General features: G+C 40.9%; 1 protein-coding gene across 3 annotated transcripts; it reads right to left on the bottom strand.

The window, feature by feature from the left end:
* Window positions 1-583: 583 nt before the first annotated feature.
* LOC308284502 (scavenger receptor cysteine-rich type 1 protein M130-like) lies at window positions 584-24543 on the bottom strand. 3 transcript variants are annotated; one of them, XM_080725137.1, is made up of 9 exons: window positions 24420-24516; window positions 23020-23223; window positions 15946-15978; window positions 14228-14527; window positions 9663-9968; window positions 6729-7025; window positions 4116-4430; window positions 3623-3916; window positions 584-1213 (listed from the first exon to the last, which is right to left on the bottom strand). In XM_080725137.1, the coding sequence occupies exons 4-9, from the start codon at window positions 14310-14312 to the stop codon at window positions 1191-1193; spliced, it is 1320 nt and encodes a 439-aa protein (XP_080581263.1). In that variant the 5' UTR covers window positions 14313-14527; window positions 15946-15978; window positions 23020-23223; window positions 24420-24516; the 3' UTR covers window positions 584-1190. The 3 variants fall into 3 exon arrangements, with proteins under 3 accessions (XP_080581263.1, XP_080581261.1, XP_080581262.1); XM_080725135.1 differs by lacking the exon at window positions 23020-23223 and having other exon boundaries at window positions 24420-24543; XM_080725136.1 differs by lacking the exons at window positions 6729-7025; window positions 23020-23223 and having other exon boundaries at window positions 24420-24543.
* Between the last annotated feature and the right edge of the window lie 2020 nt (window positions 24544-26563).

Below are 26563 nucleotides of genomic sequence, written 5' to 3'. Positions count from 1 at the left end.
AGTATCAGCCAGGGATCCCTTTAAACTATCTTCACACATTCTCATGCACCTAGCTCTTTTTTCATCTTGCCTTTATCTACCTTCTTCAATCTTCAGCTTGTGTCAGGTGTAAGAATGGGGGCTCCAAGGAGAAGCATATGGGTGTTGATAAACCGTGAAAGATCTTTTGGACTGTGTTGTTCAACCCATTTAATAAATGTTAACTTGAATGCAAAGCACTTGCTTTGACATTAGTCATTCCACCTGACATCTTACTTTGACCGGCAAAAAAACATGTAAAAGAATGTTTTCTCCATGTGCTTCCCTTTCTTCACATGCAGTGTAAATTATGGATCTTCAGAAGATTTAAGGTCACATGACAACACCGTTTTCTAGATAATGGGGGTGGTTCAACTTAACCACTGGCTCATCAACATCCGTGTTGTTCAACCGTTATATTATAAACGTTAACTTGAATGCCAAGCACTCAGCAGTGTTTTCGATGCATGTCTACTATGATCACGTATCAGTTTAAACCTCTAGGTATGATGATGCTACAGGAATCAGTGTGTAAAAAGCGTCATACATATGAAACATGATCAAACACTTTGAAAACAAAATGTGTGTTTTATCAATGTTGAATCGTCAACACAACTAGCAAGCAGTGACCAGCAGGTCAACAGCACACAACACAGTTGAATTCAATAGAATACAGCACAGTAGAGGAATTAATTAATTGCTGATGCTGGAAAGGGCTGTCAATCTCCTACATTTGATTTGTTTCATGCATTGCAATAAACATTACTTCCTTCAATGTCAGATGAGAGGCTGTGAGAGAAATATGTGTGGACAAGAACCCAGGAAATTTATAAAATCTACCGGTAAGTAAAAGAAAATAGTCATATAATCTCTCTCTCTCTCTCTCTCTCTCTCTCTCTCTCTCTCTCTCAATAAAAGCTCAGCACTCAATGAAATAAAGCTTAATTAAACAATTAAACACTGCATATTGGCGGGTGTGGTTTGACACAGGAAACCGGAAGTTGGTCAGAGTGCTTGACCGCTGGCTGGGTGTGGTTGTGTATTGTGTTGGTTCCAGTGAAGGGTGAGGTGGAAGGTGCCTCCTGGGTACTGAGGCTGGATGGAGCAGCTGATGGTGACGTTAGAAACCCCCATCACCTGCAGCCCCTGTTGCTGGTCTGCAGCAACCCTGTTTATAGAGGGGGGAGGGTGCTGTCTGTAACAAGACAAGAGGGAATTGGCTGAAACAGCATGTATATAAACATAGTCAACGAGGTTAGAGAGATCATTTACAATCATTTATCATGAACATATTAGGTCCTGAACAGACAGTGAACAATGCCATGAATTCTTTTTTTAGTTTCTATTGAATGGTAAAATCTCTAAATTTCTACGTTTCATTAGTCCGACTAAGGGTAAGGGTTAGGTTTTAGGGTTAGGTTTAGGCATAGTTTTACTGAGGTTAGGGTAAGGGTTAGGGTTAGGTTTAGGCAGGGTAAGGGTTAGGGTTAGGTTTGGGCATAGTATTAACCAGGTTAACATTCACCAGCGTCGGCAGGTTAGCATTTCACCAGGTTAGCATTCACCAGCGTCGGGCGATTGTGACGTCGAACTATCGAACGTTGTTATAACCAGGGCAGGAAATTCACGGCGGCCACGACGGCCATGGCCGTCGTTGCCCCTCTCTTTGGCCGTGTGCCCCTCGAAAAATGACATGCCCAAACGGCCACAGTGGCCGTGGTGCCCCGGCGCCCACAACAGTCCATTAACTGCTTTTTACCGTTTTTTCCTCTGCGCGATTTTCCAGTCATTACGGTAACAGCAGTGCGTGGTTGGCTGAGCTCCTCACATGACCAGTAGTAGATTCCATTTACGCTCGTAGTAGCAGCATAAGAGTAGCAGCCGCCGCATAGTGGAGCCGCCGGAGTCCCGCGACACAGTGTTTATACAACACAAAAACATCACCGGGCTAAACGGGAGTTACATCTAACGCAGCCTGTTGAATGAATCCGAATGTGTGAAGGAATGCTTTCAAACGGAGCTCTGCTGAGCTCAGGACAACAACCAAAATGCAGCACTAAGGGAACCAAAAGCTATTCTTTCCCCAAGAGGCTGAGCTGTCAGAAAGTACATTATTGTTGAGAAAGGATCACTCCGCGAACGGGAGGGAGGAGTTTGTGTGCGTGTGTGCGTGCGTGCGTGCACAACACATGGCCAGTGGTGGAAAAAGTACTCAAATGTTTTACTTAAGTAAAAGTATCAATAGCCTACTGCAATGTAGAAATACTCCGGTTGCAAGTAAAAGTCCTCAAATTCAAAATATACTTGAGTAAAAGTACAAAAGTTTTGGTATCAAAATGTAGAGCCTACTTAAAGTACCAAAAGTAAAAGTACAAAATGTTTGAAAATAGCAGATCTACAAGCTCACAACGCATAGTTATGCGACACATCTTGAGCTTGTAGATCTGCTATTTTTTCTATAAGCTTGGTTATTTTCAAATAGCCTAAATAGGGCTAAGGTGGTTCATGTATGTTTAATAATATTATAATTTATACATGCAAAGTAACTGGTAACTAAAGGTTTCAAATAATTGTAGTGGAGTAAAAGTACAATATTTGGATCCGAGATGTAGTGGAGTTAACACTTTCTGTAAGTGTTAGAAATGCTCAAAATTACAATAAAAAGTTAAGTACAATACTTAAGTAAATGTACTTAGTTACTTTACACCACTGCACATGGCAAAACAGAAATAAACAGGTTCTTGATATTTATTCAATTGAAAGGTATTACATTAAACCTTAACGTTTAAGCTAAATTAACTATGACTGTGGCGTGGACTTAAAATCATTGTTTTAATGATGGCCTTCCTGCCCTGGCACTTGGCCTTTGTGCCCTCAAAGATTTGACAACGCCAAAGGCCAATTGGCCTTGCCCCTAAACTGACGAAATTCCAGGCCTGGTTATAACGCTACACTCCCCTATTGAATGCAGTCTTTTCGATGGAAACAGACCTGAGGTCAGCTGTGCTGTGAGGACAGAATATGCTCAAAAGGCAACGCAAGCATATTTGTTCAACACGTACATGTACTGTATTCATTGTATAGCAAATTATTAATACATGTATACATTTTACACAAGGCAATTCAAAGTTTTGCACAAAGCAAACCTGAGAGGTCTGGATGGTACATATACAATATCACACATATATGTTGTCCCTAAACCGTTCAATGTTTCATAATCCAACAGTAGTAATTAGTAGTAATTTGATATGGAGAGCTAATATAAAACAGACATGTAGCTGTAGCTCAGGAGGTAGAGTGGGTTGGCCAATGCTCCATGGGTCAGCGGTTCAAATCCCAGCTTCTCCTGTCTACATGTCGAAGTGTCCTTGGGCAAGACACTGAACCCCAAGTTGCCTCCGGTGAGCTGGTTCGTGCCTTGCATGGTTTCCACCGCCACCGGTGTATGAATGGGTGAATGTAATGCACATTGTAAAGCGCTTTGGATAAAAGCACTATATAAATGCACCATTTACCATTTACATACAAATATATTCATAAGACGGACAGACGGACAGACGGAATTAAAGACTGAAGAGATTACTGTGAAGCCATTGTTTGTTACCTGAACAGATCACCTCCAGTGTGGCTCTGTTACCAAAAGACACAGGTTTTCTACACCCACTCAGTGCAGACTCAGACCCAGCACAGGAGGTATATATCCTCCATTTAGTTTGGAATTCAGAAACCTCACTCCTTTCTGTTGAAACAGCAGAGCCACAGCCCAGCTGTCGACACACTACAGATGCTGTCTTCAGGTCTGAGTAGTTCTCATCATCCACTGGGCGCCACTCTCCCTGGTGTTTCATCTCCAATCTACCAGTACAGCGACTGGTTCCTCCCACCAACCTGACAGGGTCTGCACAGATACAATAGAATAACACTGGCACTGCTGCGTTTTTTGGGGCCGAATATCGGAGCGAATTTCGGAGCACGTAAATACGGATATTGGATTTCCAAAACGTAACAAAACAAAGCAGCAGTGTGCAACCAGCTTAAAAAGGAAATATGTGTTTATAAACTAATAATTGAAACATAAAGTGTACTTTGTCTTTTACCTGAGCAGGTGAGTCCAACCGTCTTGTCAGGTGAGCAGGTGTTTCTAGTTGAGTCTGAGGTTTTACAGTCCAGGAGAGCAGACTCACTGCCTTCACACTGGAACTCTTTGTTTGACATCGGAGCCTTCGCTTGGCCATAGAGCACCCCCTGGAGGGCTGAAGGTGCTCCACAGCCAAGCTCCCTACAGACCACCTGTGCATCCTGCTGGTCAAAGTCACCTTCACACACTGAGACCCACGACTGATTAGACTTCACCTCCACTCTGCCTGCACAGGGGTTCAGAAAATCCTTCCCATTCACCAACCTCACAGACTCTGAAGAGAGAGAGAGAGAGAGAGAGAGAGAGAGAGAGAGAGAGAGAGAGAGAGAGAGAGAGAGAGAGACATTTTACATCTTCAACATGTGAAGATGCTGTTAGACTGTTTCTGGAGAAATGGTAACAACTACAACATAGTGAATAAATTAACATAACATAGTTCAGAAATCAGGTCACAAATGCATTTAAACAATCTAGCATGGTTAAAATGGATTTCTAAGATACAATGGATTTCTATAAGAAGGCGCCTCCTTCCTATACAAACCCACTGATAAAATTAATATCAAATATCTAAATACTGAATGGAGCAACTTAAAAACTGTCTTGGGTTGGTTGCCATAAGCCTCCTGAGCAGTGTTGGGCAAGTTACTTTAAAAAAGTAACTTATTACTTTACTAGTTACTGCTCTGAAAAAGTAACTTGTTACGTTACTAAGTTACTAAATTATAAAAGTAACTAGTTACTAGTTACCTTACTTTACTTTAAAATATATAATCAAAACGAAGCATTCTGGAAAAAGTCAGTTACACTTTTTTTTTTTGTTCTTTTTAGGGGGCTTCAATAATGACCTTATAAAGAAAAAAGACAACTCCCTGTCATTGTAGAAATTATCATGCATAGAAATGCAGTGGAACAATAACGCTAAAGATATGTTTAGAAATGTTGACAGGCATATATTCAATGTAGCCTTTTTCAAACCAAGTTGTGAACTTATCGTAGTGCTGTGCAACACTGACAGTTCTCTGAAGGCAACAGACTCAAAGGTTGCGATGGAAAGCATAATTGATCAAGCATGTTTCATATCTAGCTAGAACTTGCATTACATGGCTTGGCAATCAATCTGTTTGGTTCACTCTGGGTGACATGCTGTGGCGATTTTGGTGGAGTAGATTTTAGCGCCATTTATCTCCACAAAGTTAAAATAATGTTTCCAAGTTGCAAAGCTGCTGTTGTCTCGAGATCTCGCCAGCATTTGGAGACCAAGGTTATTATAGTAAACAAAAACTAACTAAAAAGAATGGAAAAACATTTTAGTTAACTGAAATAAAAATAAAAACTAAGCTTTTTAAAAAAACAAAAACTAACTGAAACGGTATTGTTTACAAAACTAACTAAAATAAACTAAAATTATAGACAAAATCTCCTTAGTTTTCGTCTTTTGTCTTTTGTGAAGAAAAAAAAAAAAAAAAAAAAAAACACCAGTTTGTGAGGGATGTGAGAGAAGTTGTATATCTCAACATTCCTGCCACTCTCAACACTATGATGTTTTGTTGATTTTCTTTTTAGACAATACTTTTTCCGGAGCTTTTTTAATCTCACCCCTGACAAATACCCCATATTACGTAAAAGACTAAAACTAACACTAAAACTAATAAAAACTAAACTAAAACTAAGCATTTAAAAAAAATAAAAACAAAACGAAACTAGCAACCTCACTTTAAAAACGAATTAAAACTAAACTGTAATTGAAAACAAAACCTCAAAACGAATAAAAATAAAAACTAATGGAAAAATCCAAAACTATTATAACCTTGTTGGAGACACGAAAACTCTCAGCTCCATCTCTCTTCTCTTCACTGTTTATGTGACAATGTGTGTGCGCTGGCTTCAGTTTGTGTGTATTTTTTAAGACCCGCACAAGGCCGTCTCTGATTGGCTTAGCCTGAAGCTTTAAGTTAGGTCAACCAATCATTGCTCCTCTACAGCGCATCAAGTTAGTGTGCTAGACCAGGCATGTCTTTCACTTGACTGTGAGAGTTACCACAGACACAGGCAGAGGCAGTTTATGACAGGGCAGGGAGCAGACAGGGAGTCTCCGCTGCCGCTCTCAGTCTGTTCTATGCTGTGGAGAGAAACAGTTCATTTGGACCACTGAAAGTAACTAGCCACTTTACACCACAGTAACTAGAACGGCGTTATTGAATGGGAAAGGTAACTAGTTACGTTATTAGTTACCGAGAAAAGTAGTTTCGTTACGTAACGGCGTTCTCCCCAACACTGCTCCTGAGTAGACAATAAAATGACCCAACACTTTTCTTAAAGGTCATATGACATAAAAACATGTTTTAATGTTTTTTTGTATGTTTTCCTGCTGTAGGTGTCGTCACCCACAGACTGTGCCCGCCCTCTCTCCTCCTGCTCCCTGCCTCTCTCTACTCTCCTCCAGCCCCCACCCCCTCCCCCTTTCCTCCTGTCTGCTAATCTGCTTCTCTCACTTTGTTTTTTTATGGATAGATAGATAGATAGATAGAATAATGTATAGATCACAGTCATTTTTGAAGTCATTGTTTGATACCTGAACAGTTCACCTCCAGTCTGTGGGAAGATTTATCAGACACCATTGGTCCACACTCCCTTAGTGAATTTTCAGATCCAATACACGGAGATATAACCCTCCATGCAGGTTGACGTTCAAAATTAGATCTCTCCACTGTTGAAACAGCAGAACCACAGTCCAGCTGTCTACACACCACAGATGCAGACTCCAGGTTCCAGATATAATGAAACACTGGTCTCCTCTCTCCCTGGTGATTCACCTCCAGTATACCAGTACAGTGACTGGTTCCTCCCACCAACCTGATATCATCAGGCTCTGTACAGAGACAAAAGAGGAACTACTACACACACATATATATATATATATATATATATATATAAATATATATATATATATATATATATATATATATATATATAACGCCTGGGATGCAAACCCAGGCCTCCTGCGTGAAAATCCAACATCTTAACCATTACTCGAAAGGGATATCCCCATGGAGTAATGGTTAAGATATTGGACTTTCACACGGGAGGCCCTGGTCGAAGCCCAGCCGTTACAATGGTGCGTTAGCTGGGAACCGGGTTTCTCCGTGAGAGGAGGTGTTAAGGGGGGTGAGGGTGGCGGAGAGAGTCGCAGCCCCAGCCTGAAGGCCCGGGTTCGAAGACCAGCTGTATGTATATATATATATATATATATATATATATATATATATATATATATTAAGGCTGTCAGTCGATTCAAATATTTAATCGGATTAATCGCATGATTGTCCGTAGTTAATCGCGCTATTAATCCCCAAATTAATCGCACATCGCTGTTCTAAATCTACCTTAAACAGATATTAATACTCATATCAACATGGGAGTAGACAAATACTTCTTTATGCAAATGCAGCATGTTTATTATTTTTGGAATAATGACAAATACTGTCCATAATAGGCAACATATAACATATAACAAATTGAGAAAATATCTGCTTCCATTAGGACAGATTTATAGTGAAAGGACCACCGCTCATCTGCCAATAGATTTAGGTGATGCCTTAAGGTCTATGACCAAAAGCTTGCACTTTATTTAACTGGAAATAAAGAACATGATTTCCTCCCTTTAATCTTTCATAAAATAAATAAACGTTTATACTTGGCATTCAATCACTCAAACCCCAGCATCCCTATTCTAAGGGGATATTCACCAAAAGTAGCAGATCAGTGCAAGAAGTACAGCGCAACTCAGGGGTGTTTTACAAAGCAAGCATAGAGGCATTAGAGAGTCTAAAGTGGTTTAACTGAAGTAATAGGCTATTGATAAATTCTAAATATTATCAAAGTATTCTGAAGCACCCTGGACTGGTGTTACTAGTTCACTATGAGAAACCAAGCTGTTATGTTATGATGTAGACTCTGGAGACACTGTGATGGCTCGTTGGAGGAATTGTGTGGCACAAGGCATACAGTATGCCAAGTTCTCTGGCCGTTGTTGCATGCATTCGGTGGTCACTGTCAGTGTGTTGGTGCAGGGGTCTGGGGAGTCCTGTATACAGGACGAATGTGCTTGTGTACAAGGTAGAGCCGCTCCTGTTTTTGGGAGCAGTGTTTCTGGGGCTCGCGCTGATTGCCGCCGCACGCTGCTCTCGGCTGTGTGCTGCACACATGTGTGCGGCGCCGTCAGCGGTAATAATTGTGGTTGTGATTGTGGTTGTCTGCTGCAAAATTCTCTGCCGTTTTGTCTGTCTTGTAGACTTGCTGCTAGCCGCATCCATGGCTGCATCTTGCACTGACTGTTAGTGCATTCGCTTCCTCACTCTCTATACTACGGAGGATATGGCGTTAACGTGTTAACTTCGACAGCTAAAATATATATATATATATATTATACCTGTCGAATTTAGCGCGCTATTAACTAGTTAACTCACAATCCTTTTAATGCCGAGAATTTTTTTAACGTGCGATTAACGCAGCTGATGTTTGAGCCTCGGTGCGCTCCGTAGTATAGAGAGTGAGGAAGCGAATGCGCTGACAACAGTCAGTCAGTGTGTGATGCGGCTAGCAGCAGGGCTAGTCATAGTATGAGACCCCATAACTCTATGTATGAGACAGACAAAACGGCGGAGATTTTTGCAGCAGACAACCACAATATCACCGCTGACGGCGTCGCGCGCAACAAATACCGAAGCGTCGAAACGGCACATCTGTAGACAGCGCGAGCCCCAGACACACACGCTCCCAAGAACAGGAGCGCTCCGACTTGTACACGAGCACATAGTAGCTTAACGTCCTACAGTGCTTCCCAGACCCCCGCACCAACACGCCAACAGTGACCACCAAATGCATGCAACAACGGCCAGAGAACCCACATAGCAAACAGGTTTGGCCCAAACCTGTTTGGGCCGGTTATGGCCCATCCGGCTGTTATGGCCCAAATCCGGCTGTTAGGGATATAGGGATGCTGGGGTTTAGTGATTGAATGCCAAGTTTATTTTAAATCTGTCCTAATGAAAGATTTAAGGGAGCCTCCGCACACTCAAAAGTGTGCAAAATCATGTTCTTTATTTTCAGTTAAATAAAGTGCAAGCTTTTGGTCATAGACCTTCTGCAGGCATGCAGCACCTCGATGAGCGGTGGTCCTTTCACTTTTAATCTGTCCTAATGGAAGCAGATATTTTCTCAAGTTGTTATATGTTTGTTAGGCCTATTATGGACAATGTTTGTTATTATTCCAAATAATAATAAATATGCTGTATTTGCATAAAGCAAGTAGGCTATTTGTCTACTCCCATGTTGATATGAGTATTAATATCTGTTTAAGGTAGATTTAGAACAAATACAAAATATGCGATTAATTGCGATTAATTGTGCGATTAACTATGGACAATCATGCGATTAATGGGATTAACATTTTTAATCAACTGACAGCCCTAATATATATATATATAAAGTGTAATTTGTATTTTACCTGAGCAGGTGAGTCCAACAGTCTTGTCAGGTGAGCAGGTGTTTCTAGTTGAGTCTGAGGTTCTACAGTCCTGGAGAACAGACTCACTGCCTTCACACTGGAACTCCTTGTTCCGCATTGGAACCTTCACTTCCCCATAGAGCGCCCCCTGGAGGACTGAAGGAGCTCCACAGCCAAGCTCCCTACAGACCACCTCTGCATCCTGCTGGTCAAAGTCACCTTCACACACTGAGACCCACGACTGATCAGACTTCGCCTCCACTCTGCCTGAACACAAACCAGTCCCATTCACCAACCTCACAGACTCTGAAGATAGAGAGAGAGAGAGAGAGAGAGAGAGAGAGAGAGAGAGAGAGAGAGAGAGAGAGGGGGGGGGGGGGGGGGGGGGGGAGTTGAGGCGGAGAGTACTTTCAAAACCACTTTAATTTAACATTGCTAGAGCCAGTATGTTTAGCATAGTCTTAAAAATAGTAAAACTAAAAATAAGTAAATAAGTGAATAAAAAGACAATTTGGCTCAAATTAGTTTATTTTTAAAATACTCAACACACCCATTAAACATGCTATGTATGTATGTACAATATGTACGGTATGTATGTATGGTGTGTATATATATATATATATATATATATATATATATATATATATATATATATATATATATATATATATATATATATATATATATACTGTGTGTGTGTGTGTGTGTGTGTGTGTGTGTGTGTGTGTGTGTGTGTGTGTGTGTGTGTGTGTGAATGAATGAATGAATGAATGAATGAATGAATGAATGAATTTTTATTTTCGTGTCATGTCTTTACAGACCCATCCCTTACGGGATTATTAGACACCAAAAAAAGAATAAACAATACCACATTCCACACTGTCACAACAATACAAAGAAAAGAAAAGAAAAAAAAAAGAAAAGAAAAGAAAAGAAAAGAAAAGAAAATGCCAAAACAAAAATAAATACACCTTAAACATATGTTGTCTTTGTCCGTTTGTCCCATGCTTTCTCTAAATATTCTGCCAGTGCAAATATCTTGTGTTCAAAAATCCAGTGAAGCCTCTCTGCGTCACTTAACCATATCAAATCCGAGTTTCCACACTTATTAAACAGTCTTTGACGTAATTCATGATACAAAGGGCAGTAGAACATAAAGTGGAACTCATTCTCAATATCATTTATGTCACAATAAATACAAACCCTCTCTTCCTCCACTACCCCTCTATATCTACCAGTTTCAAGGTGCAGGGGCAAGATCCCAGAACGGAGTTGGGCACATAAAGACCTTTGTCTTTTGGATAATGGGGCACAGACGTACTTTTCACAGGCATAACTGCTTTTCATCATAACAAACGTTCTCAATTTTGGCTTGTGCAATATATCCTGTGACCATTTGTTCTGATATATACTAATAAGTGTTTCTTTGACCATAGAGATATTTACAATACTGTTATTCTGGAAACTACCGGTTAACCCCGTTCTTATAAGTATCTCCTCCACCGAACTTGCCCATGCACCTTTTATTGATACATCCCAAATAAATATGTGCTTGGCAACTCGATTCTCTGGCATTCTGATTAATCTATTCCATAATGCCAACATGCTGCCCTTCCACCTTACTTCACACGGTTCCCATCCCATATCTCCTGTTATTGCTAATACCGGGGCAAATTTATGCACACCTAAGAAATACCGAATTGCTCTAGTTTGGACCATCTGCCCTTTCATATTTATATTGGAGCCCCATACACCTGCCATATAATCCATGACAGGGCAAACACACGTGTGAAATAGTTTGGAGTAAGCTGCGTATCCTAGATCACCCAGCTGTTTAGTTTTTGCTATTATGCCACCCAGAGCCCTACCAGCAGAACCTGCCAGCACCGATGTACCGTATTCAAAATGTAAATGCTCATCCAGATTAAGACCTAGATATTTGTAGTTTTCAACGTACTGTAATCTCTGTTCCCCTAGATAGAACTGAAAATCACTTCTTTTTACTCTGGTTTGTCTGAAATGCATGATCTGAGTCTTACTATGATTAACTGTCAATTTCCATTTTTTACACCAGTTCTCAGTACACAGTAACATTTTCTGTAAATCATACTCATTTTCAGATAGAATAATTATATCATCTGCGTACATCAAGATATCTAATTTATTACTGCCATCATAGTTTAAACCCAGTCCAAGTTGTTTGATTTCCTTAGCGAGATTATTAATAAATATTGCAAATAAGGTAGGGGAGAGGCAATCCCCCTGCTTGACCCCAGATGGCGTTGGAAACCACCCTGAACAGTATTCATTAATTCTGACACAAGCCTGAGGGTTTTTATACAGAGATTGAATAGCCCAATAAAACTTTCCATAAATACCCTCTTCCAGCAGACGATAGGCTAGTAAATCACGATTAACGAAATCAAACGCCTTTTGGAAGTCGATAAAACAGGCAAAAGATGACTTGTTCTGCATTATTCTGTTGTTAACTACAGTGGTGACAGAGAATACATGATCGATACAGGCTCTATTCTTTCTAAACCCATTCTGTTCTTCTACCAACAAATCATTTACTTCTAAATAATTTGTAAGTCTAGAATTAAGAATGGAGGAATATACTTTATAAACCGTGCTCAAAAGACTGATACCACGATAGTTTAATGGTATTCTAGGGTCATTTTTTGAGGATTTGGGGATTGGACTCACGATAGCTTTATACCAGGGTGAAGGAATAGAACCAGTTTCAAAGCAAAAATCAAATAAAACATGAAGTGCCTCAGTGAACCACGTACCTTTAAGTATTTCATTTGTTATTTCATCCACACCTGAGGCTTTGCCCACCTTCAAGGCGGCAATGGCCACTTTCACCTCCTCAATGTCAATGACCTCATTTAAAACATTTTCCAGGTTATAAGTGAGGTGGGGTGGTTGCTTTTCTAGCTGTGATTTAAGTAACCCGATATTATCTGCAAAAGCTACATCAAAATAATCTCCATCTTGGTTCCCTGAAAACAGCTCCCTAAAGCACCTTTCCCATTCACTTAAAACCTTTTGAATGTCAGTAACTAGTTGACCTGTATCACCATAAACCTCCAATGGTATTTTCTTGTGCCTTTTAGGGCCAAGCTTATTAATCTGATCCCAAAAACGTTGTGGATTGGCTGCGTGTGTTTCTTCCAAATTTAAAATATAACCTTTATTATACTGCCTTTTAAAATAACGTAACCTTTTATCAAACATATTTTGACTTAACTTAAATGTTATTCTATACTGTTCTCTCTGAGTCTTATCTCCTTTATATTTTAAATAGATTTGTTCATCTTTACGCATTGCCTTCCACAGACGTGTCAACTCATCATTCCAAAACTGTTTATTTGGCCTATGGCTTTTATGTTGTGAGTTAGACCTATATTGGCCATTTCCCAACTCCCCATACAAAAGTTCACAGATTCCACTATACCAGCTATCAAGTTCATCCTGTGTTTTTTGCATTGTCTGCATCCTGTCGACCAGTTCTTTTAATCCCTTTTTCATTTTATCTGAGCAAGTTTGATTTGGTACACCTCTGCACAGTCTACGTTTAAATGTATTACTTTCTTCTTTATTTCGTTCATTAATTTCGTCATTGTTAACAACTTGCGGCCGCATAGCAAATTTTAATAATAATAGTGAGTGATCTGGAACACGACACCTATTGCTAATTAAATCAAAACATTGGCAGTCTGAAATAATTTTAGTTGAGGGTAATACCTTAAATTCCACACAAGTCCCCAGACAGTCAAATGGTACCGCTATATAATCAACAACAGCCCTTCCTTTCGTTGAAATGGAAGTAAGGTTATCATCAAGGGGGTTTATACGGCCGTTTAGAACACACATTTTAGAATCATGTAGAAATTCCAAGAAGGCCTCGCCATGGCGATTTACACAGTCATCAATAGAGTGACGAATGGGGATGTTATCCACTTCATTTAAATAGTCTAATTGGCCGCCAATCCGGCTATTAACATCTCCACATACGTACATGGCATCGAGGTGTGAAAATAAATACATCTGGCTTAATAAATGGGCAAAGAAAGACGACGCGTCTCTTCCCAAATGAGACATTTCTGGTGGTAAATAACAAGAAAACAAAACAAAACTATAATCTGAGGGTCTGTGCATAAAGCGGATCCCTATAATCCCATCCACTGTTTTATCAATAATGTCAATTTCAAATACACTAAAAAGATATGATTTAACCAAAACCCCCACGCCTCCTGACCCTCTTGGTGCTTTGACGTGTGTCTTTCTATTATGTCCAAACCAAACATACCCATCTAAAGAAATGTTTTGCTCTCCAGATAAATGAGTCTCATTTAATGAAATTAAATCAGGTGTTAAAGATGTTAACACCGTGGATCGTAACCTACTGTTCAGATCAGTCCAGGCATTGATGTTCCAGTGAACCAGCGTTAATGTGTCCGGTAAGGGATGGAGGGATCCTCACGGTGGGCTTGTGTGTGTGTGTGTGTGTGTGTGTGTGTGAAATAAAAGACTGTCATTAATGAGTTATTGTTTGTTACCTGAACAGGTCACCACCATTCTGGAGTCAGACTTATAAGACGTCAGACTTGCTCCACACTCCAATAGTGAAGATTCTGATCCCATACAGGGGGACGAGATAATCCATGTAGGTAGATCTTTAGATTCATCCCTCCATGTTGTTGAAACAGCAGAGCCACAGTTCAGCTGTTTACACACTACAGATGATGACTTCAGTGTCCAAGTGACCACATCCAATAGTCTCCACTCTCCCTGGTGTTTCACCTCCAGTATTCCAGCACAGTGACTGGTTCCTCCAACCAACCTGACAACCTCAGACTCTGTACAGAGACAATAGAACAAACTTTAAAAAAAGTAAAAAAAAAAAAAAAAAAAAGTTATTTGACTTTGATTAGAACATTGCTTCTCAAAGTGTGTCCGGGGACCCCCGAAGGATTTCCAGGTGCTCCCCAGCTAAATGATTCTTAGGAACAAAATGGACCCTGGCATGTAACTTAGAGAGTAGATAGATAGATAGATAGATAGATAGATAGATAGATAGACAGATAGACAGATAGATAGATAGACACCTTTATTATCCCGCGGGGGAAATTCAGTTGGCCAGCAGCACAGCAGTTTAAGGTTATAAGTTACAAAGAAGTAAGAAAAAGAAACAGAGTACGGTAGTGTCGAAAAGCTATTGCAAAAAAAGAAGAATATATACATAAAGTGACCACGAAACATTCAAAGCTCATAAGTGATACGTCACACACACAAAAAAAGCTATACTCAAAGCATAACTTAACAAACAGTGCCAAACAAAAAAAGTGCACATAACAGTCAATGCTAGTCAATGCAGTCATGCAACACAAGTATCACACCGCCATATCAACACAGCAATAGTACACAGTACAACCAACACAACCCAATAGTGCAGGGCCAGAAAATAAGTGACCAAAGTCAGTGCAAATAAGTCAAGAATATACATATATATATTTTTCCTTTTTTAAGCAATAATGGGAGCCACAGCAAGACGCCACAGCAACCCTCTCAGGGAAAAGAGGTCAGAGTCAGTACAACTTTTGTTCCAGGGTTAGGGTTAGAGTGTTACAAGAGAGAGAGAGAGTGTTAGAGGGTTAGAGTGTACAAACGGAACCAAATGGGTACACTCTCAGGGCTGTATTTTGATTGTCTTATTAGTACCAGCTCTTTTGCCTTTAACTTAAAGGCCTGTCCTTACTGTTTCCAACCACAAACCTTTCGTCGGAAAGGTCCGGTTCAACTACAAAATGACTCACTCACATCTTTTGAAACCCCGAATTAGAGTTCGGAAAGCTGCATGTCGGAAAGTCGGAAATCCTCAACGAAAGGTTTGGTGGTCAGAGACAGTATGGACAGGCCTTTAAGTTGAGGCATAAGAGATGATACTTAAGACAATCAAAATACAGCCCTCAGAGTTAAATTAACATTGATTTTCTAACATCATTTGGGATCATAGAGATAGAAATGCCATTAAATGAGGGTCCAAGGCCTAATGCATGTCAAACTGGGGGCCCCTGGAAGTAAAAAGGTTGAAAATCACTGCTAGAGCCCTAAAATCATCTCTAATATGAGGGTCCCAGGCATATCTTTTCAAATGGGGGTCCGCAGGTAAATAAGTGTCAATTTGGGGGTCCTCGACATGAAAAGGTTTGTAGAAGCACAGGATTAGAAGAAACACTTTTCGGCTACAATATATAATGCTCAGTTGTTTATTTACCTGTTGTGTGGTGTGTTGGTTGAACCTGGAGAGCTAAAGAGAAACATTATAACATACATTAGTTCAACAAAGTACATGCATCCTATTAGTAGAGCAGTTTGGTTTATCTGTTGAAACATGCTAAACCTTAAACCCCCAAACTTCTTTGCCTTTTTTACTATTTGAAAACCAGGGCGTCAATTGGGTATGGGTCCAGGGGGGAACATAAAAGTTACTTTTAAATATAAATCCATGAATGTCTCTTTGTCTAACTGTTCTGGTTATGTTGTTAAATTACAGTAAACTCACTACAAATGCAACATTTTACAAAATGGTCACTTTAAAAAGGTATTGTAATGATATTCTCCACACTTGTATTCTCCCCATCTTGACAAAATGGTGCAATTCATTATTGTTAATTGTAGCACGTTTACTATAGCCTATGCCAAGTTTAGCTGCACTTGAACAACCGTTCCGGCTGCCATATCCAGCCCAAGAAACCGTAGAAACGGGGGAAAAAATGTAATGTACTTCTTAAAGGGCCACTTCACCTCTGGGACAACCCTATCTTATTTTATTGTTGTTTGCGACACGATCAACACAATCCTGAGTTATCTTTTGTGTTCAATATTTTAGTATTTCAGCATGTACTAGTGATGCGTTTTGCATCATATGATGCAAATCTTCAATATACCGTATTTTCCGGACTATAAGGCGCACTTAAAAGCCTTTAATTTTCTCAAAAAACTACAGTGCGCCTTATAGTCCAGTGCGCCTTATATATGGATCATTCATTGACATTGACATTCCCTTTAGCACAACTCCATCTGTTGGATGCATAACACAATGGTAGCGTCTATTATGTGTGCCTTATAGTCCGGTGCGCCTTATATATGAAAACAGTTCGAAAATAGACCATTCATTGACAGTGCGCCTTATATTCCGGTGCGCCTTATAGTCCGGAAAATACTGTATTAGTATTTCAGCATGTACTAGTGTTGCGTTTTGCATCATTTGCATCATATGATGCAAAACGCATCACTAGTAGATGCTGAAATACTAAAATATCTCAAAAAACAGATTGAACACAAAAAATAACTCAGGATTGTGTTGATCGTGTCCCAAACAACAATAAAGTAAGATAGGGTTGTCCCAGAGGTGAAGTGGCCCTTTAAAATGAATCATGATTGTTGCTAAGGTATGGCAACATGACTGGTGTCTTGCATGCGCGCACCAGTCATGTTGCCATACCTTAGCTTTTTCTGAACTGACGCCACTGTTGGAAACGGGTTCTGTCAGAACAAAAAAAGATATGCAGCAATGAATGTAAGATATTAAATACTTTGTGGTACACATAGGTTGGTTGTAGGTTTCCGCTAGGCAATATTTGGGTCGGCCACCTTGACCGACAGGATTACATTTTTGATGCCAAAATAATACATTAATTGCCATATTATAATTAGGGTGATGTTTACAGATATTACCTTGTTACGTTATCACTGTGCTTCTTTCCTTGTTTTCACAGATGCAATCTGTTAGCCTACTGTAATAATATCTACGACTCCATCATGCCAAGGAATAACTGAATAAAATCAGGAGTTGCTGATTCAACCAATACTAGCCCTTACCCGTTCAAAGATATGAGCTCCGAAATGATGTGCAGTGTGTGGGTTATGGGATGTGCACTGTGCACACAGTATATGAGGGATGGAAAGTAACTTTAACTGGTGCTTGCATGATAATATGTAGGGGCATCAATGTAAGAAATACCCGTTTCGTTTAATGGCTACAGAGATACTGTGTACCGATCTGCATGATTTTTGGACAAAATCTGTAACAGGGCAAGACAAACGACCCCCCGCCCGCCCACCCGCCTGCACACACACACACACACACACACAAACACACACACACACACACACACACACACACACACACACACACACACACACACACACAGCTGGTTAAACATGTTGCCTCATGCTAGATGCAGAATAGATATGCCTCAAGCTAGATGCAGAATAGATATAGATACACCATAAAAATGCTAATATACAGCATATGATTTTTTAAAGTGACAAACGGGCTTCACAGTTATGTCAGGTGTGTTCATATGCTAATGGTGATGCAATTTCAGATCAATTGCTCCAGCCACTGAGGAGAAACGCTGTGACAGACACTCACTCAGACAGACAGACACTCAGACAGACAGACATTTGGAAAAGTATATGTTTGATGTCCATATATGGGCATTCCAAGATATGGGCTTAATATTGACATCAGAGATCTCCATTTATGGGCACAAAAGGGACAAGGACCGACAAAGAGATCTCCATATATGGCCATTGATTTATTAGTGAATACAATTTCATGGGGAAAATTCAAATCGTAAGACAGAATTCATTTGCAAGTGTGCCTTACGTCACGACAACCACACTCGCAAGATTCTTTTTTTATTATAGTCAATTTACCCCCATTGATTCCAGATGGGGACCCAAATGCACTCGGCTCCCCATCCGGAATCAATGGGGCAAATTTATTGTAATCAAAACTTTGTCTTAGGAATGTAACAAAAAACAAAAGATATTATTGAACTCAAGTCTCCATGGCGTGAGTAATCAATAGAAGAAAAAGTCATTTTGGGGGTGAACTACTCCTTTAAGTTGCCTTGGGAGCAAGAAAAAGTGAGATGGCCGTACAATCGAAACATCCAGACATATTTCCGGATGCCTTCTATCATTTGAAATTATGAGTTGGCCATACAAATATGACTGATTAAAAAAAAAAGTGGTCATGTGGCTCAACTTGCCCCAGGTTAGGGGTAAGTTGATCGAAGTCTAGTTGACCCACATGATATTCTTAACTTTAACAGTTTAAACCTGAACAAATAATGTAATACTTAAATATTAATTATACTTTTCCCTTTTGCAAATAGTCGTATTTTTTTTCTTAGGGTAATTTAAACTGTAAGTAAAATACAGTTTGCTATTCAGAACCTTTTAATATTTGCAATTATTAATATAATATTGAAAACTTCTCTTAAATTAGTGTATTCATCAAAATTAAAGATCATTACCGTAATTTGAGTAGCAAAGACCTAATAAAAAAAAAAAAACATGAATGGTGATTCATATTGGCTCAATTTACCCCAATTTTTCCCCACGGCCACCATTTTGACAAAACCTGGCTAGCTTAATGCTTCAGGTTGATCTTTAGCTAAATAATTCACATGGTTTTATACATTGGAATGTCACCAACATGCATGATATATAAGTTTAGACCTGGGCACATTTGCTTTAACATAAAAATCATTATACCATAAAAGTAAAAGGGGTGGTTCATCTCACCCACAGGTTCATCTTACCCCGTTATTCCCTATGTATGTACCTATGTCGCTGTCCTCTCTTGTTTATGACCGTAGCCCAATCAGGGACCTGCATCTCTGGCAACGTCATCACACATACACAGCCATTTACAATATGCTTGTGCGCCTATACTGCCAGGAATATTATTAATTTCCAAGTTATGAGTACAGAAACCCAGCAGGCTTAAGTATGATTGCAAACTGTAGTACACGTACTATACCACTAGAGAGTGCCCAACGATTAGGTCTTCCAGGCTGGACCATGGGCTGGACGAGCCGGGACCATAATGGCCGCCTATGGGGCGGCCATTATGGTCCCGGTCCGGACGAACGGGAGCGATCCTGGAGCGTGTGCACGTCGTGCGCACGCCGTGTACACTCGTTTTTGCTCCTGGGTGACCACTCTGTCAGCCCAGCCACTTTTTTCCGAATGAAAATCCGTCTAAATATGGTAAAGTTTGATAAAGAAACGTTAGCTTTCCATGCTAAAAAAAGGCCTATGCTATGTTATGGGCAAACGACTTCCGGGTTACGTCATCGATGATGTCATTTCCATCGCAGAATCATTCTTTAGACTGAAATGAAGCTAGAAAGGTCAGTTTTTGCTCTAAAAATGTAAAAAAAATACCAAAAAAATCAGAAAATCACCAGCAAGGCGACATTTGGCGATCTGGCTGCCTCAGCACCCCCCCCCCAAATGGCGATTTTTGGCGATTTGGCTGTGAAGAAGCCAATGAGGGACCAGCATTCCTGGTGATGCCAGTAGTGCGGTGTCATTTGCAACGCGTTGAGAGCTTGTGGGTCTGAATGTTTTCAATTTTCAACTTTGTATGACGAATAGGCTATTAGATTTGTCAGATCATGATAAAAAATAAATAAATAAAATGAATGATTACTAAGATTGGTTTATAATTAACGGACACATAAACATTGTATTAGGAAATAACCGGCTTATGGAAACCTTGGCATAAGCATACATGTATACATGGATCTCAAACATGTTTCTGTGGCATCGTTTCTCTGTTTTTGGCTTGGGTGGCCATAGCTGAGTCGGTAGAGAGTCCGTCTGGGAAATGGAAGGTCCTTGTAATCTCTGTAATTTTTGAATATAGGCAGATTACTTGTACTCGCGAGCATGGACGTGCAGAGAATGTTAGGGGCTGAAATTTCTTGGAGCCTTTGGTGTAAATATTGGAAATAGCAGACCTCCAAGCTCACAACATTGTTGAGCTTGGAGGTCGGCTATTTTCGGTGCGTTATACCACATTGAACTAAGCATAATCATAAACATAATTTCCACAAAGTTCAGGAGAGTTTGGACAAGGCAATTCTCTTGAATGCCACCTTCAGGTCTGGCATGGAAAGAGGGCATTTGCATTTCTTTCACCATAGTGAAAACAGCATTCATGGTCTGGACACTTTTTACAGACAGATAAAAGGGCAGGGGATCAAGCCCCCTTTGATGTCTGTGTGCACGTGCCTGCTGGCGAGAGACAGAGAGGGGTGAGGGAGGGGGGGGGGGGGGTGCATCAGCAGACAGTAACCTATACATGTCAGGTCATCGGGTTTCTGTGTGAACTAACCTTAATGATTAATCCAGGAGCTGGACGAGATCAATACAATGTTATCATCAATGCTGACTTTCGGCTTTGCTACTGAGACAATGTTTACAGTATCTATTACAACCCAGTGGGTCAATAGGCCCACGACTCACTTTTTTTTTTTTTAAGGAACTCTTTTACTGCCGTGTTGCATAACGCCACAGCGAGCGTTCATCAAATCCTGTTTTGGTGCCAGGGGAAGGGCGGGTGTCTGCGGTTGCCACAGCAACCACATTGCCTGCGCTGAAGTTCTGCGAAGTTCATCCTGTCCTCTCTCCTCTTCTATGTTTCCTCAGTAGGAGGGACTAACATGCAAGGAAAGGATGCAAGTGTAGGGGATAGGATTTAAATTAAGGACCTGAGACGGAGTCTTATTCCTGCTCAAAAGACAGGAAATAGGATTAGGAATCATCAGTGAGGAGGTAGAACAACGTGCTGCACCCCTCCCTCTGGCAATACAACGTGGGGACTTCCAGGGGGGTAAACCACATGATTGACCAAGATGATGACAGTAAAGTGACAATTTAACCCATTCAGGCCTAGAATTATTGAATGCTTTAACTATGAAAAATAGCAGATATACAAGCTCACAGCGCGGCACCGAGTGCCGCGCTGAAAGCTTGTAGATCTGCTATTTTTGAAAACGTGAAAATGTGTGCAAATCTTTGAATATATGTATTTTTAAAGTGAATGTTTGTAACTCAAATTTTGCTTCTGGGTGGTCCCTGGAACTAGATATTTTGAGATAGGGGTCCGTGGCCAAATACATATCAGTTTGGGGGTCCTTCACATGAAAAGGTTTGAGAACCACTGACATAGTAGTCTCTCAAGAACAGACTAAAAAAATGATGTTGCTATCATTATTTCTCAAACTTTGTCATGTCTTGGACCCCCAGAATGATATGTATTTGGTCACGGACCCCCATCACAAAATATTTTGTTCCAGGGACCCCCAGAAGATTTGATTCTGGTCTGTTCTGCATCTAGCTTAAGGCCACAGACCCGTTGGGAAACGAGTTTGAGTCGACTTTGTTTTAGGTGTAGGTGCATAGTGTGTCTGTTAATTAATTTAACACATACATCAATACCTCACTTCAAGAAATCTTTGTCGTTATGTATACCTCGCATGTTGATACTTCGATATCGATCATTTTTCGATATATTGCCCAGCCTTAGTCTGGACCCAGGTATGGGTCATGCACGCACGCAAGTCTCCATTGGGTGAGTAATCGATAGAAAAAATGTAACTTTGAGAGTGAACTACTCCTTTAAACTTTACTGTTGTGAGAAAACAACGTTTCACGTTCGACTCACCCGATTGGACAGAGGGTAAAAAACGGAGCTCCAGCATAAACGCAAGGTCGGCACGGCACCCGCGAGTTTAGAAACTCTAGGCGCACTGGGGAAAACCACGCCCCGGACTAATTTTTGAAGCTTGTCATTGGCTGAACCGGAGGTAGGGAGCGCTCCATTGTAGTCACTTGGACCGCGGCAGAGGTGCACCAAAACCTAAACCTATCCTTAACCCTAACCCTAACTCTAACCCTAATCTTAACCCTAACTCTAACCCTAACCCTAACCCTAACCCTAACCCTAACCCTAACCTTAACCTCAGTAAGACTGACGCTGGTGAATGCTAAGCTAGTGAAATGCTAACCTGCCGACGCTGGTGAGTAGCTAACCACCTGCCGACGCTGGTGAAAACGAGCGCTCCTTCCCCTAGTTAACCTAGAGTTTCTAAACTTGTGCGGTGCGCAGATATCCTCCACTGACATGAAAACGCCCCCCTCCCCTCCCTGTCCCATTGAAATGCATTGGCGGAATGCGGATCCCACTCTCATAGGTATTTTGGTGTGTGTGCACCCTTACAAGTAAAAGTCCGAAATTCAAAATGTACCTGAGTAAACGTACAAAAGTATTGGCATCAATATGTACTTAAAGCACCAAACGTGAAAGTACGAAATGCGAACCGTTGTGAGCTTGTAGATCTGCTATTTTCAAACAGCCTAGGTATAAAATATGGCTAAAGTGGTTAATGTATGTTATATAATTTCATCATTTATACTTAAAGTTTCCAATCCGAGATGAAACGGAGTAGAAATAAAAGTATTGGGACTTCACTACACATACCTCCAGGGGCGGAGCGTCCGGTTAAGCTGGGTAAGCAGCCGCATATAGGCCCGCGAACCGCGGGGGCCCGGCCGTCAGCCTCCGACTGACTGTCAGTCTCAGTCCAAATGACCGTCAATCTGCCTGACCGTCCCCCTCCCTCGCAATGGGTCCCCTTTCTGTATCGCGCTGCCTCTGTTACACCTATTTCCTGTTTATATTAACCTGGGTAAAATGTCGCACATTGGGAAGTAAAGGGGGACACACACTTTATTGTGAAGGACAACAGGAAGAGCAGACAGATGTCATGGCTTGATTGGCTTCTATTCACAGACAGACAATATGTTGTTTACGTTCAGTGTAGTGAGAAGTGTAGTGGCTGCAGTGGAACCGCGCACTTTCAAAACCTTTTGTAATTTGTATCAATTTAAATATACCACAGACACTTTCAAACGAGACAGGCAGCAATGCACAACACAAGCAAGCAATTAAGGCATTAATCATGATTCATGACGGTGGATATTGAACAATTATGCCAGCGAGGAAACTATACAATGATTATCATCAAGGATACTTTCTGATTCTGGAACTGGAACAATTAATCTGTGAGTATTATTGCCTGAACAGGTCAACTGTTAGGACTTCTCTTCTCTATCGTGCAGCACTGCAGCTGAAAGCCTGTATCAACAGAATAATGTGCGTTTAGGTTGCATAAGATGTGATGCACAATTGCTGTGTGCTTGTGTGCATACTATTGTGGCTATGTGTGCCAGTCAGATAGGTCTGTAGCCTAACTGTTTTGTGTAGCTGTATTCATGTATAAAAATATATGGCATGAAGGCATAAAGAGCTTGACATAGCGTGGAGGCGGCGGCGGCGGCAGCGGGGGGGGGGGGGGGGGGGGGGGGATGGGGGGTTGGCGTGAGACGGGTAAGGGGGCCCGAGCATTGTGGCTCGCATACCGGCCCGGTTCTGAATTGTTCCGCCACTGCATACCTCAAAACTACTTAAGTACAGCACTTAAGTAAATGTACTTAGTTATTTTACACCAGGGGTTTTCAACGTTTTCAGGCCAAGGACCCCTTAGCTGAGAGAGAGATGAAGCAGGGACCCCCTCTACATATTCTATAAATGTTGTGAAGGAGATTCTCATCGATTTCATAGATAGGTTCAGACTTGTTTTACATTTAACCACTTAGAATCTTAAATTGTCGATACTTAGTAAACTTGACCTTTCATTGTACTTGGTCTGCTCTCTTTTACCTCTACACCAAACCTAATTGCCAAAAATAGCTGATCTACAAGCTCTCAATGCCTGGACCCCCTGTTGAAGACCCCTGCTTTACACCACTGCTGGGGGCCCCCCAAATAATTTAGCGACCCACACAGGTTGAGAACCAGTGGATTCTAGATCTACTCACAGTGCAGCTCCATGGTTAGAGAGGAGAGGAGCAGAGAGACCACGCTCAGCCACAGTATCATCTTCATCCCTCCGTCTGCTCCCTGTGTCTGAAAGACACCTTCACCAACTGTCTAGTCCTGTCTGCTCCAAGCCCTCTCCATAACCTCCTCCCTCAGGGGTGTCACAAGGGGGGGAAAGTGGGACTGAGTTGCTAGGGCCCAAGGTGGAGGGGCCTTAATTATGTTATACTTTAGCTATTGAAAAACAGCAGATATACAAGCTTGTAGACCTGCTATTTTTGAAAAGTCGTGAAAATGTGTGCAAATCTTTGAATATACTGTATGTATTTTTAAGTGAACATTTGTAACTGCTTCTGGGGGGGGGGGGTCCCTGGAATGAAATATTTTGAGATGAAAGGTCCTTGGGGGTCCTTCACGCGAAAAAGTTGGAGCACCACTGACATAGAAACATAGGTTTTTCAAAAAAGGATTTGAAATATTCAAGACACGATTTTTCAAAAATAGCAGATCTACAAGGGCTTGTATATCTGCTATTTTTCAATAGTCAAAGCACAAAATAACGTGTAATAATGCGTTCCCAGTCTAAATGGGTTAAACCCCCTCCCCCTATGAAGGACATTCATGGGGGGCCCGCAGTGAATCCTTGTACCCAGGGCCCAGAATTTGGTGCGACGCCTGTCTACTCCAAGCCCTCACCATAACCTCCCCATGTACACTCCCCCAATCCCACCCCGAGGCACACGTGCGCATGCACGCGCACGCATGCACGCAGTGGTGGAAAAATGAAGTTTGAATGAAGAAAAAGTGTCAATACCGGAATTTAGAAATGCTCTAAAAAGTACAGAAGTATTGGCATCACATTGCATTTAAAAGTACCAAAAATAAAAGTCTATAATTGTAGTGGAGTAAAAGTATTTGGATCCGAGATGTCGTGGAGTAGAAAAAGTACTGAAAACTGGAAATGCTCAAGTTAAGTACAAATACCTCAAAATTGTACTTAGTTACTTTACACCACTGCACGCATGCAAGCATGCACGCACACATGCTCGCACACACACACACACACACACACACACACACACACACACATACACACACACACCCTCTGCTATTGGTAGACTTTGACTTACTTTGACTGACTGATAAGGAGAAATCAATAGGTCGTAGTAGTGAATGTTTTTCCTTTTTTTTACTGCCTTTCTCCCCACTTAGTCATCAAGCCAATACTTTGTCATATGAATAATTGAGCATTTGTGCATTGTTGTATATTAATTTATTATTATAGCAGTAGTTCCCAAACGTTTTAGCTTGAGACCCTAGTATAGCTGATGTCTCCATAGGAGCATGGACGGGTTAAAGTGAATGAAAATGGGTCCTTGTACTAGGGCATTAAGGACTTGTGATTTTTGCAAGTTGACTCGACTCAGTAAAAAGTTGAGTTGAAGTCGACTTTATCGTTTGATGCGTCAGCACATCACAAAACGCCCCAATTATTTTTGGGGGGTCCCCAGATGATTAACTTAATGTGCAACATTGTTTTCTAACTCAACAGTAAACAAACCATCATAAAGTTTAAGTTTTAAGTATATATAGCAGGGCCGGATCTAGCCTTCAGCACTAGGTGGGGCAGGAAAAAAAATTGGGGGACAAACCTCCTAAAACACCCGAAATTCATAGAAAACTAAGCATTTTGGCACACTTATACCTATAACCACCTGCTATGACACACAATACAAACAACAGGTCTTGCACCTGCATAACATTTCAAATTGTGTTTTTTATTTTATTTTTATTTTTGCATGCCATCATGTTTGGTGGGCAGAAAGGGCATTTAGGGAGGCATTGCCCCCCCTTGCCTATGCCTAGATCCTCCCTGATATAGAGGGTATCTTCACATTTCTAAAGTGCCAATTTAAGGACTTTTTAATACCTAATAATATTAGGTATTAAATTGTAATATTGGATCATTCCGTTCTTGACAATAAGCAATCCTACTGTTTGAATGCTGTACAGACGCACACATGGAGCAAAAATAATTATAGAAAAAAATACAAAGGATTTTTTTTCCACTTCGACTTTCGACTTTCTCTGGTGGGAGTCGACTTGTGTAATGAAGTCGACTCAGTCGACTTGTCGACTTTTT

The sequence above is a fragment of the Nannobrachium achirus genome, assembly GCF_963921795.1.
Source record: "Nannobrachium achirus genome assembly, chromosome: 4".
NCBI lineage: Eukaryota > Metazoa > Chordata > Actinopteri > Myctophiformes > Myctophidae > Nannobrachium > Nannobrachium achirus.
The sequence above is the reverse complement of the archived record's forward strand: the minus strand, read 5'-3'. Positions and strand labels throughout refer to the sequence as shown.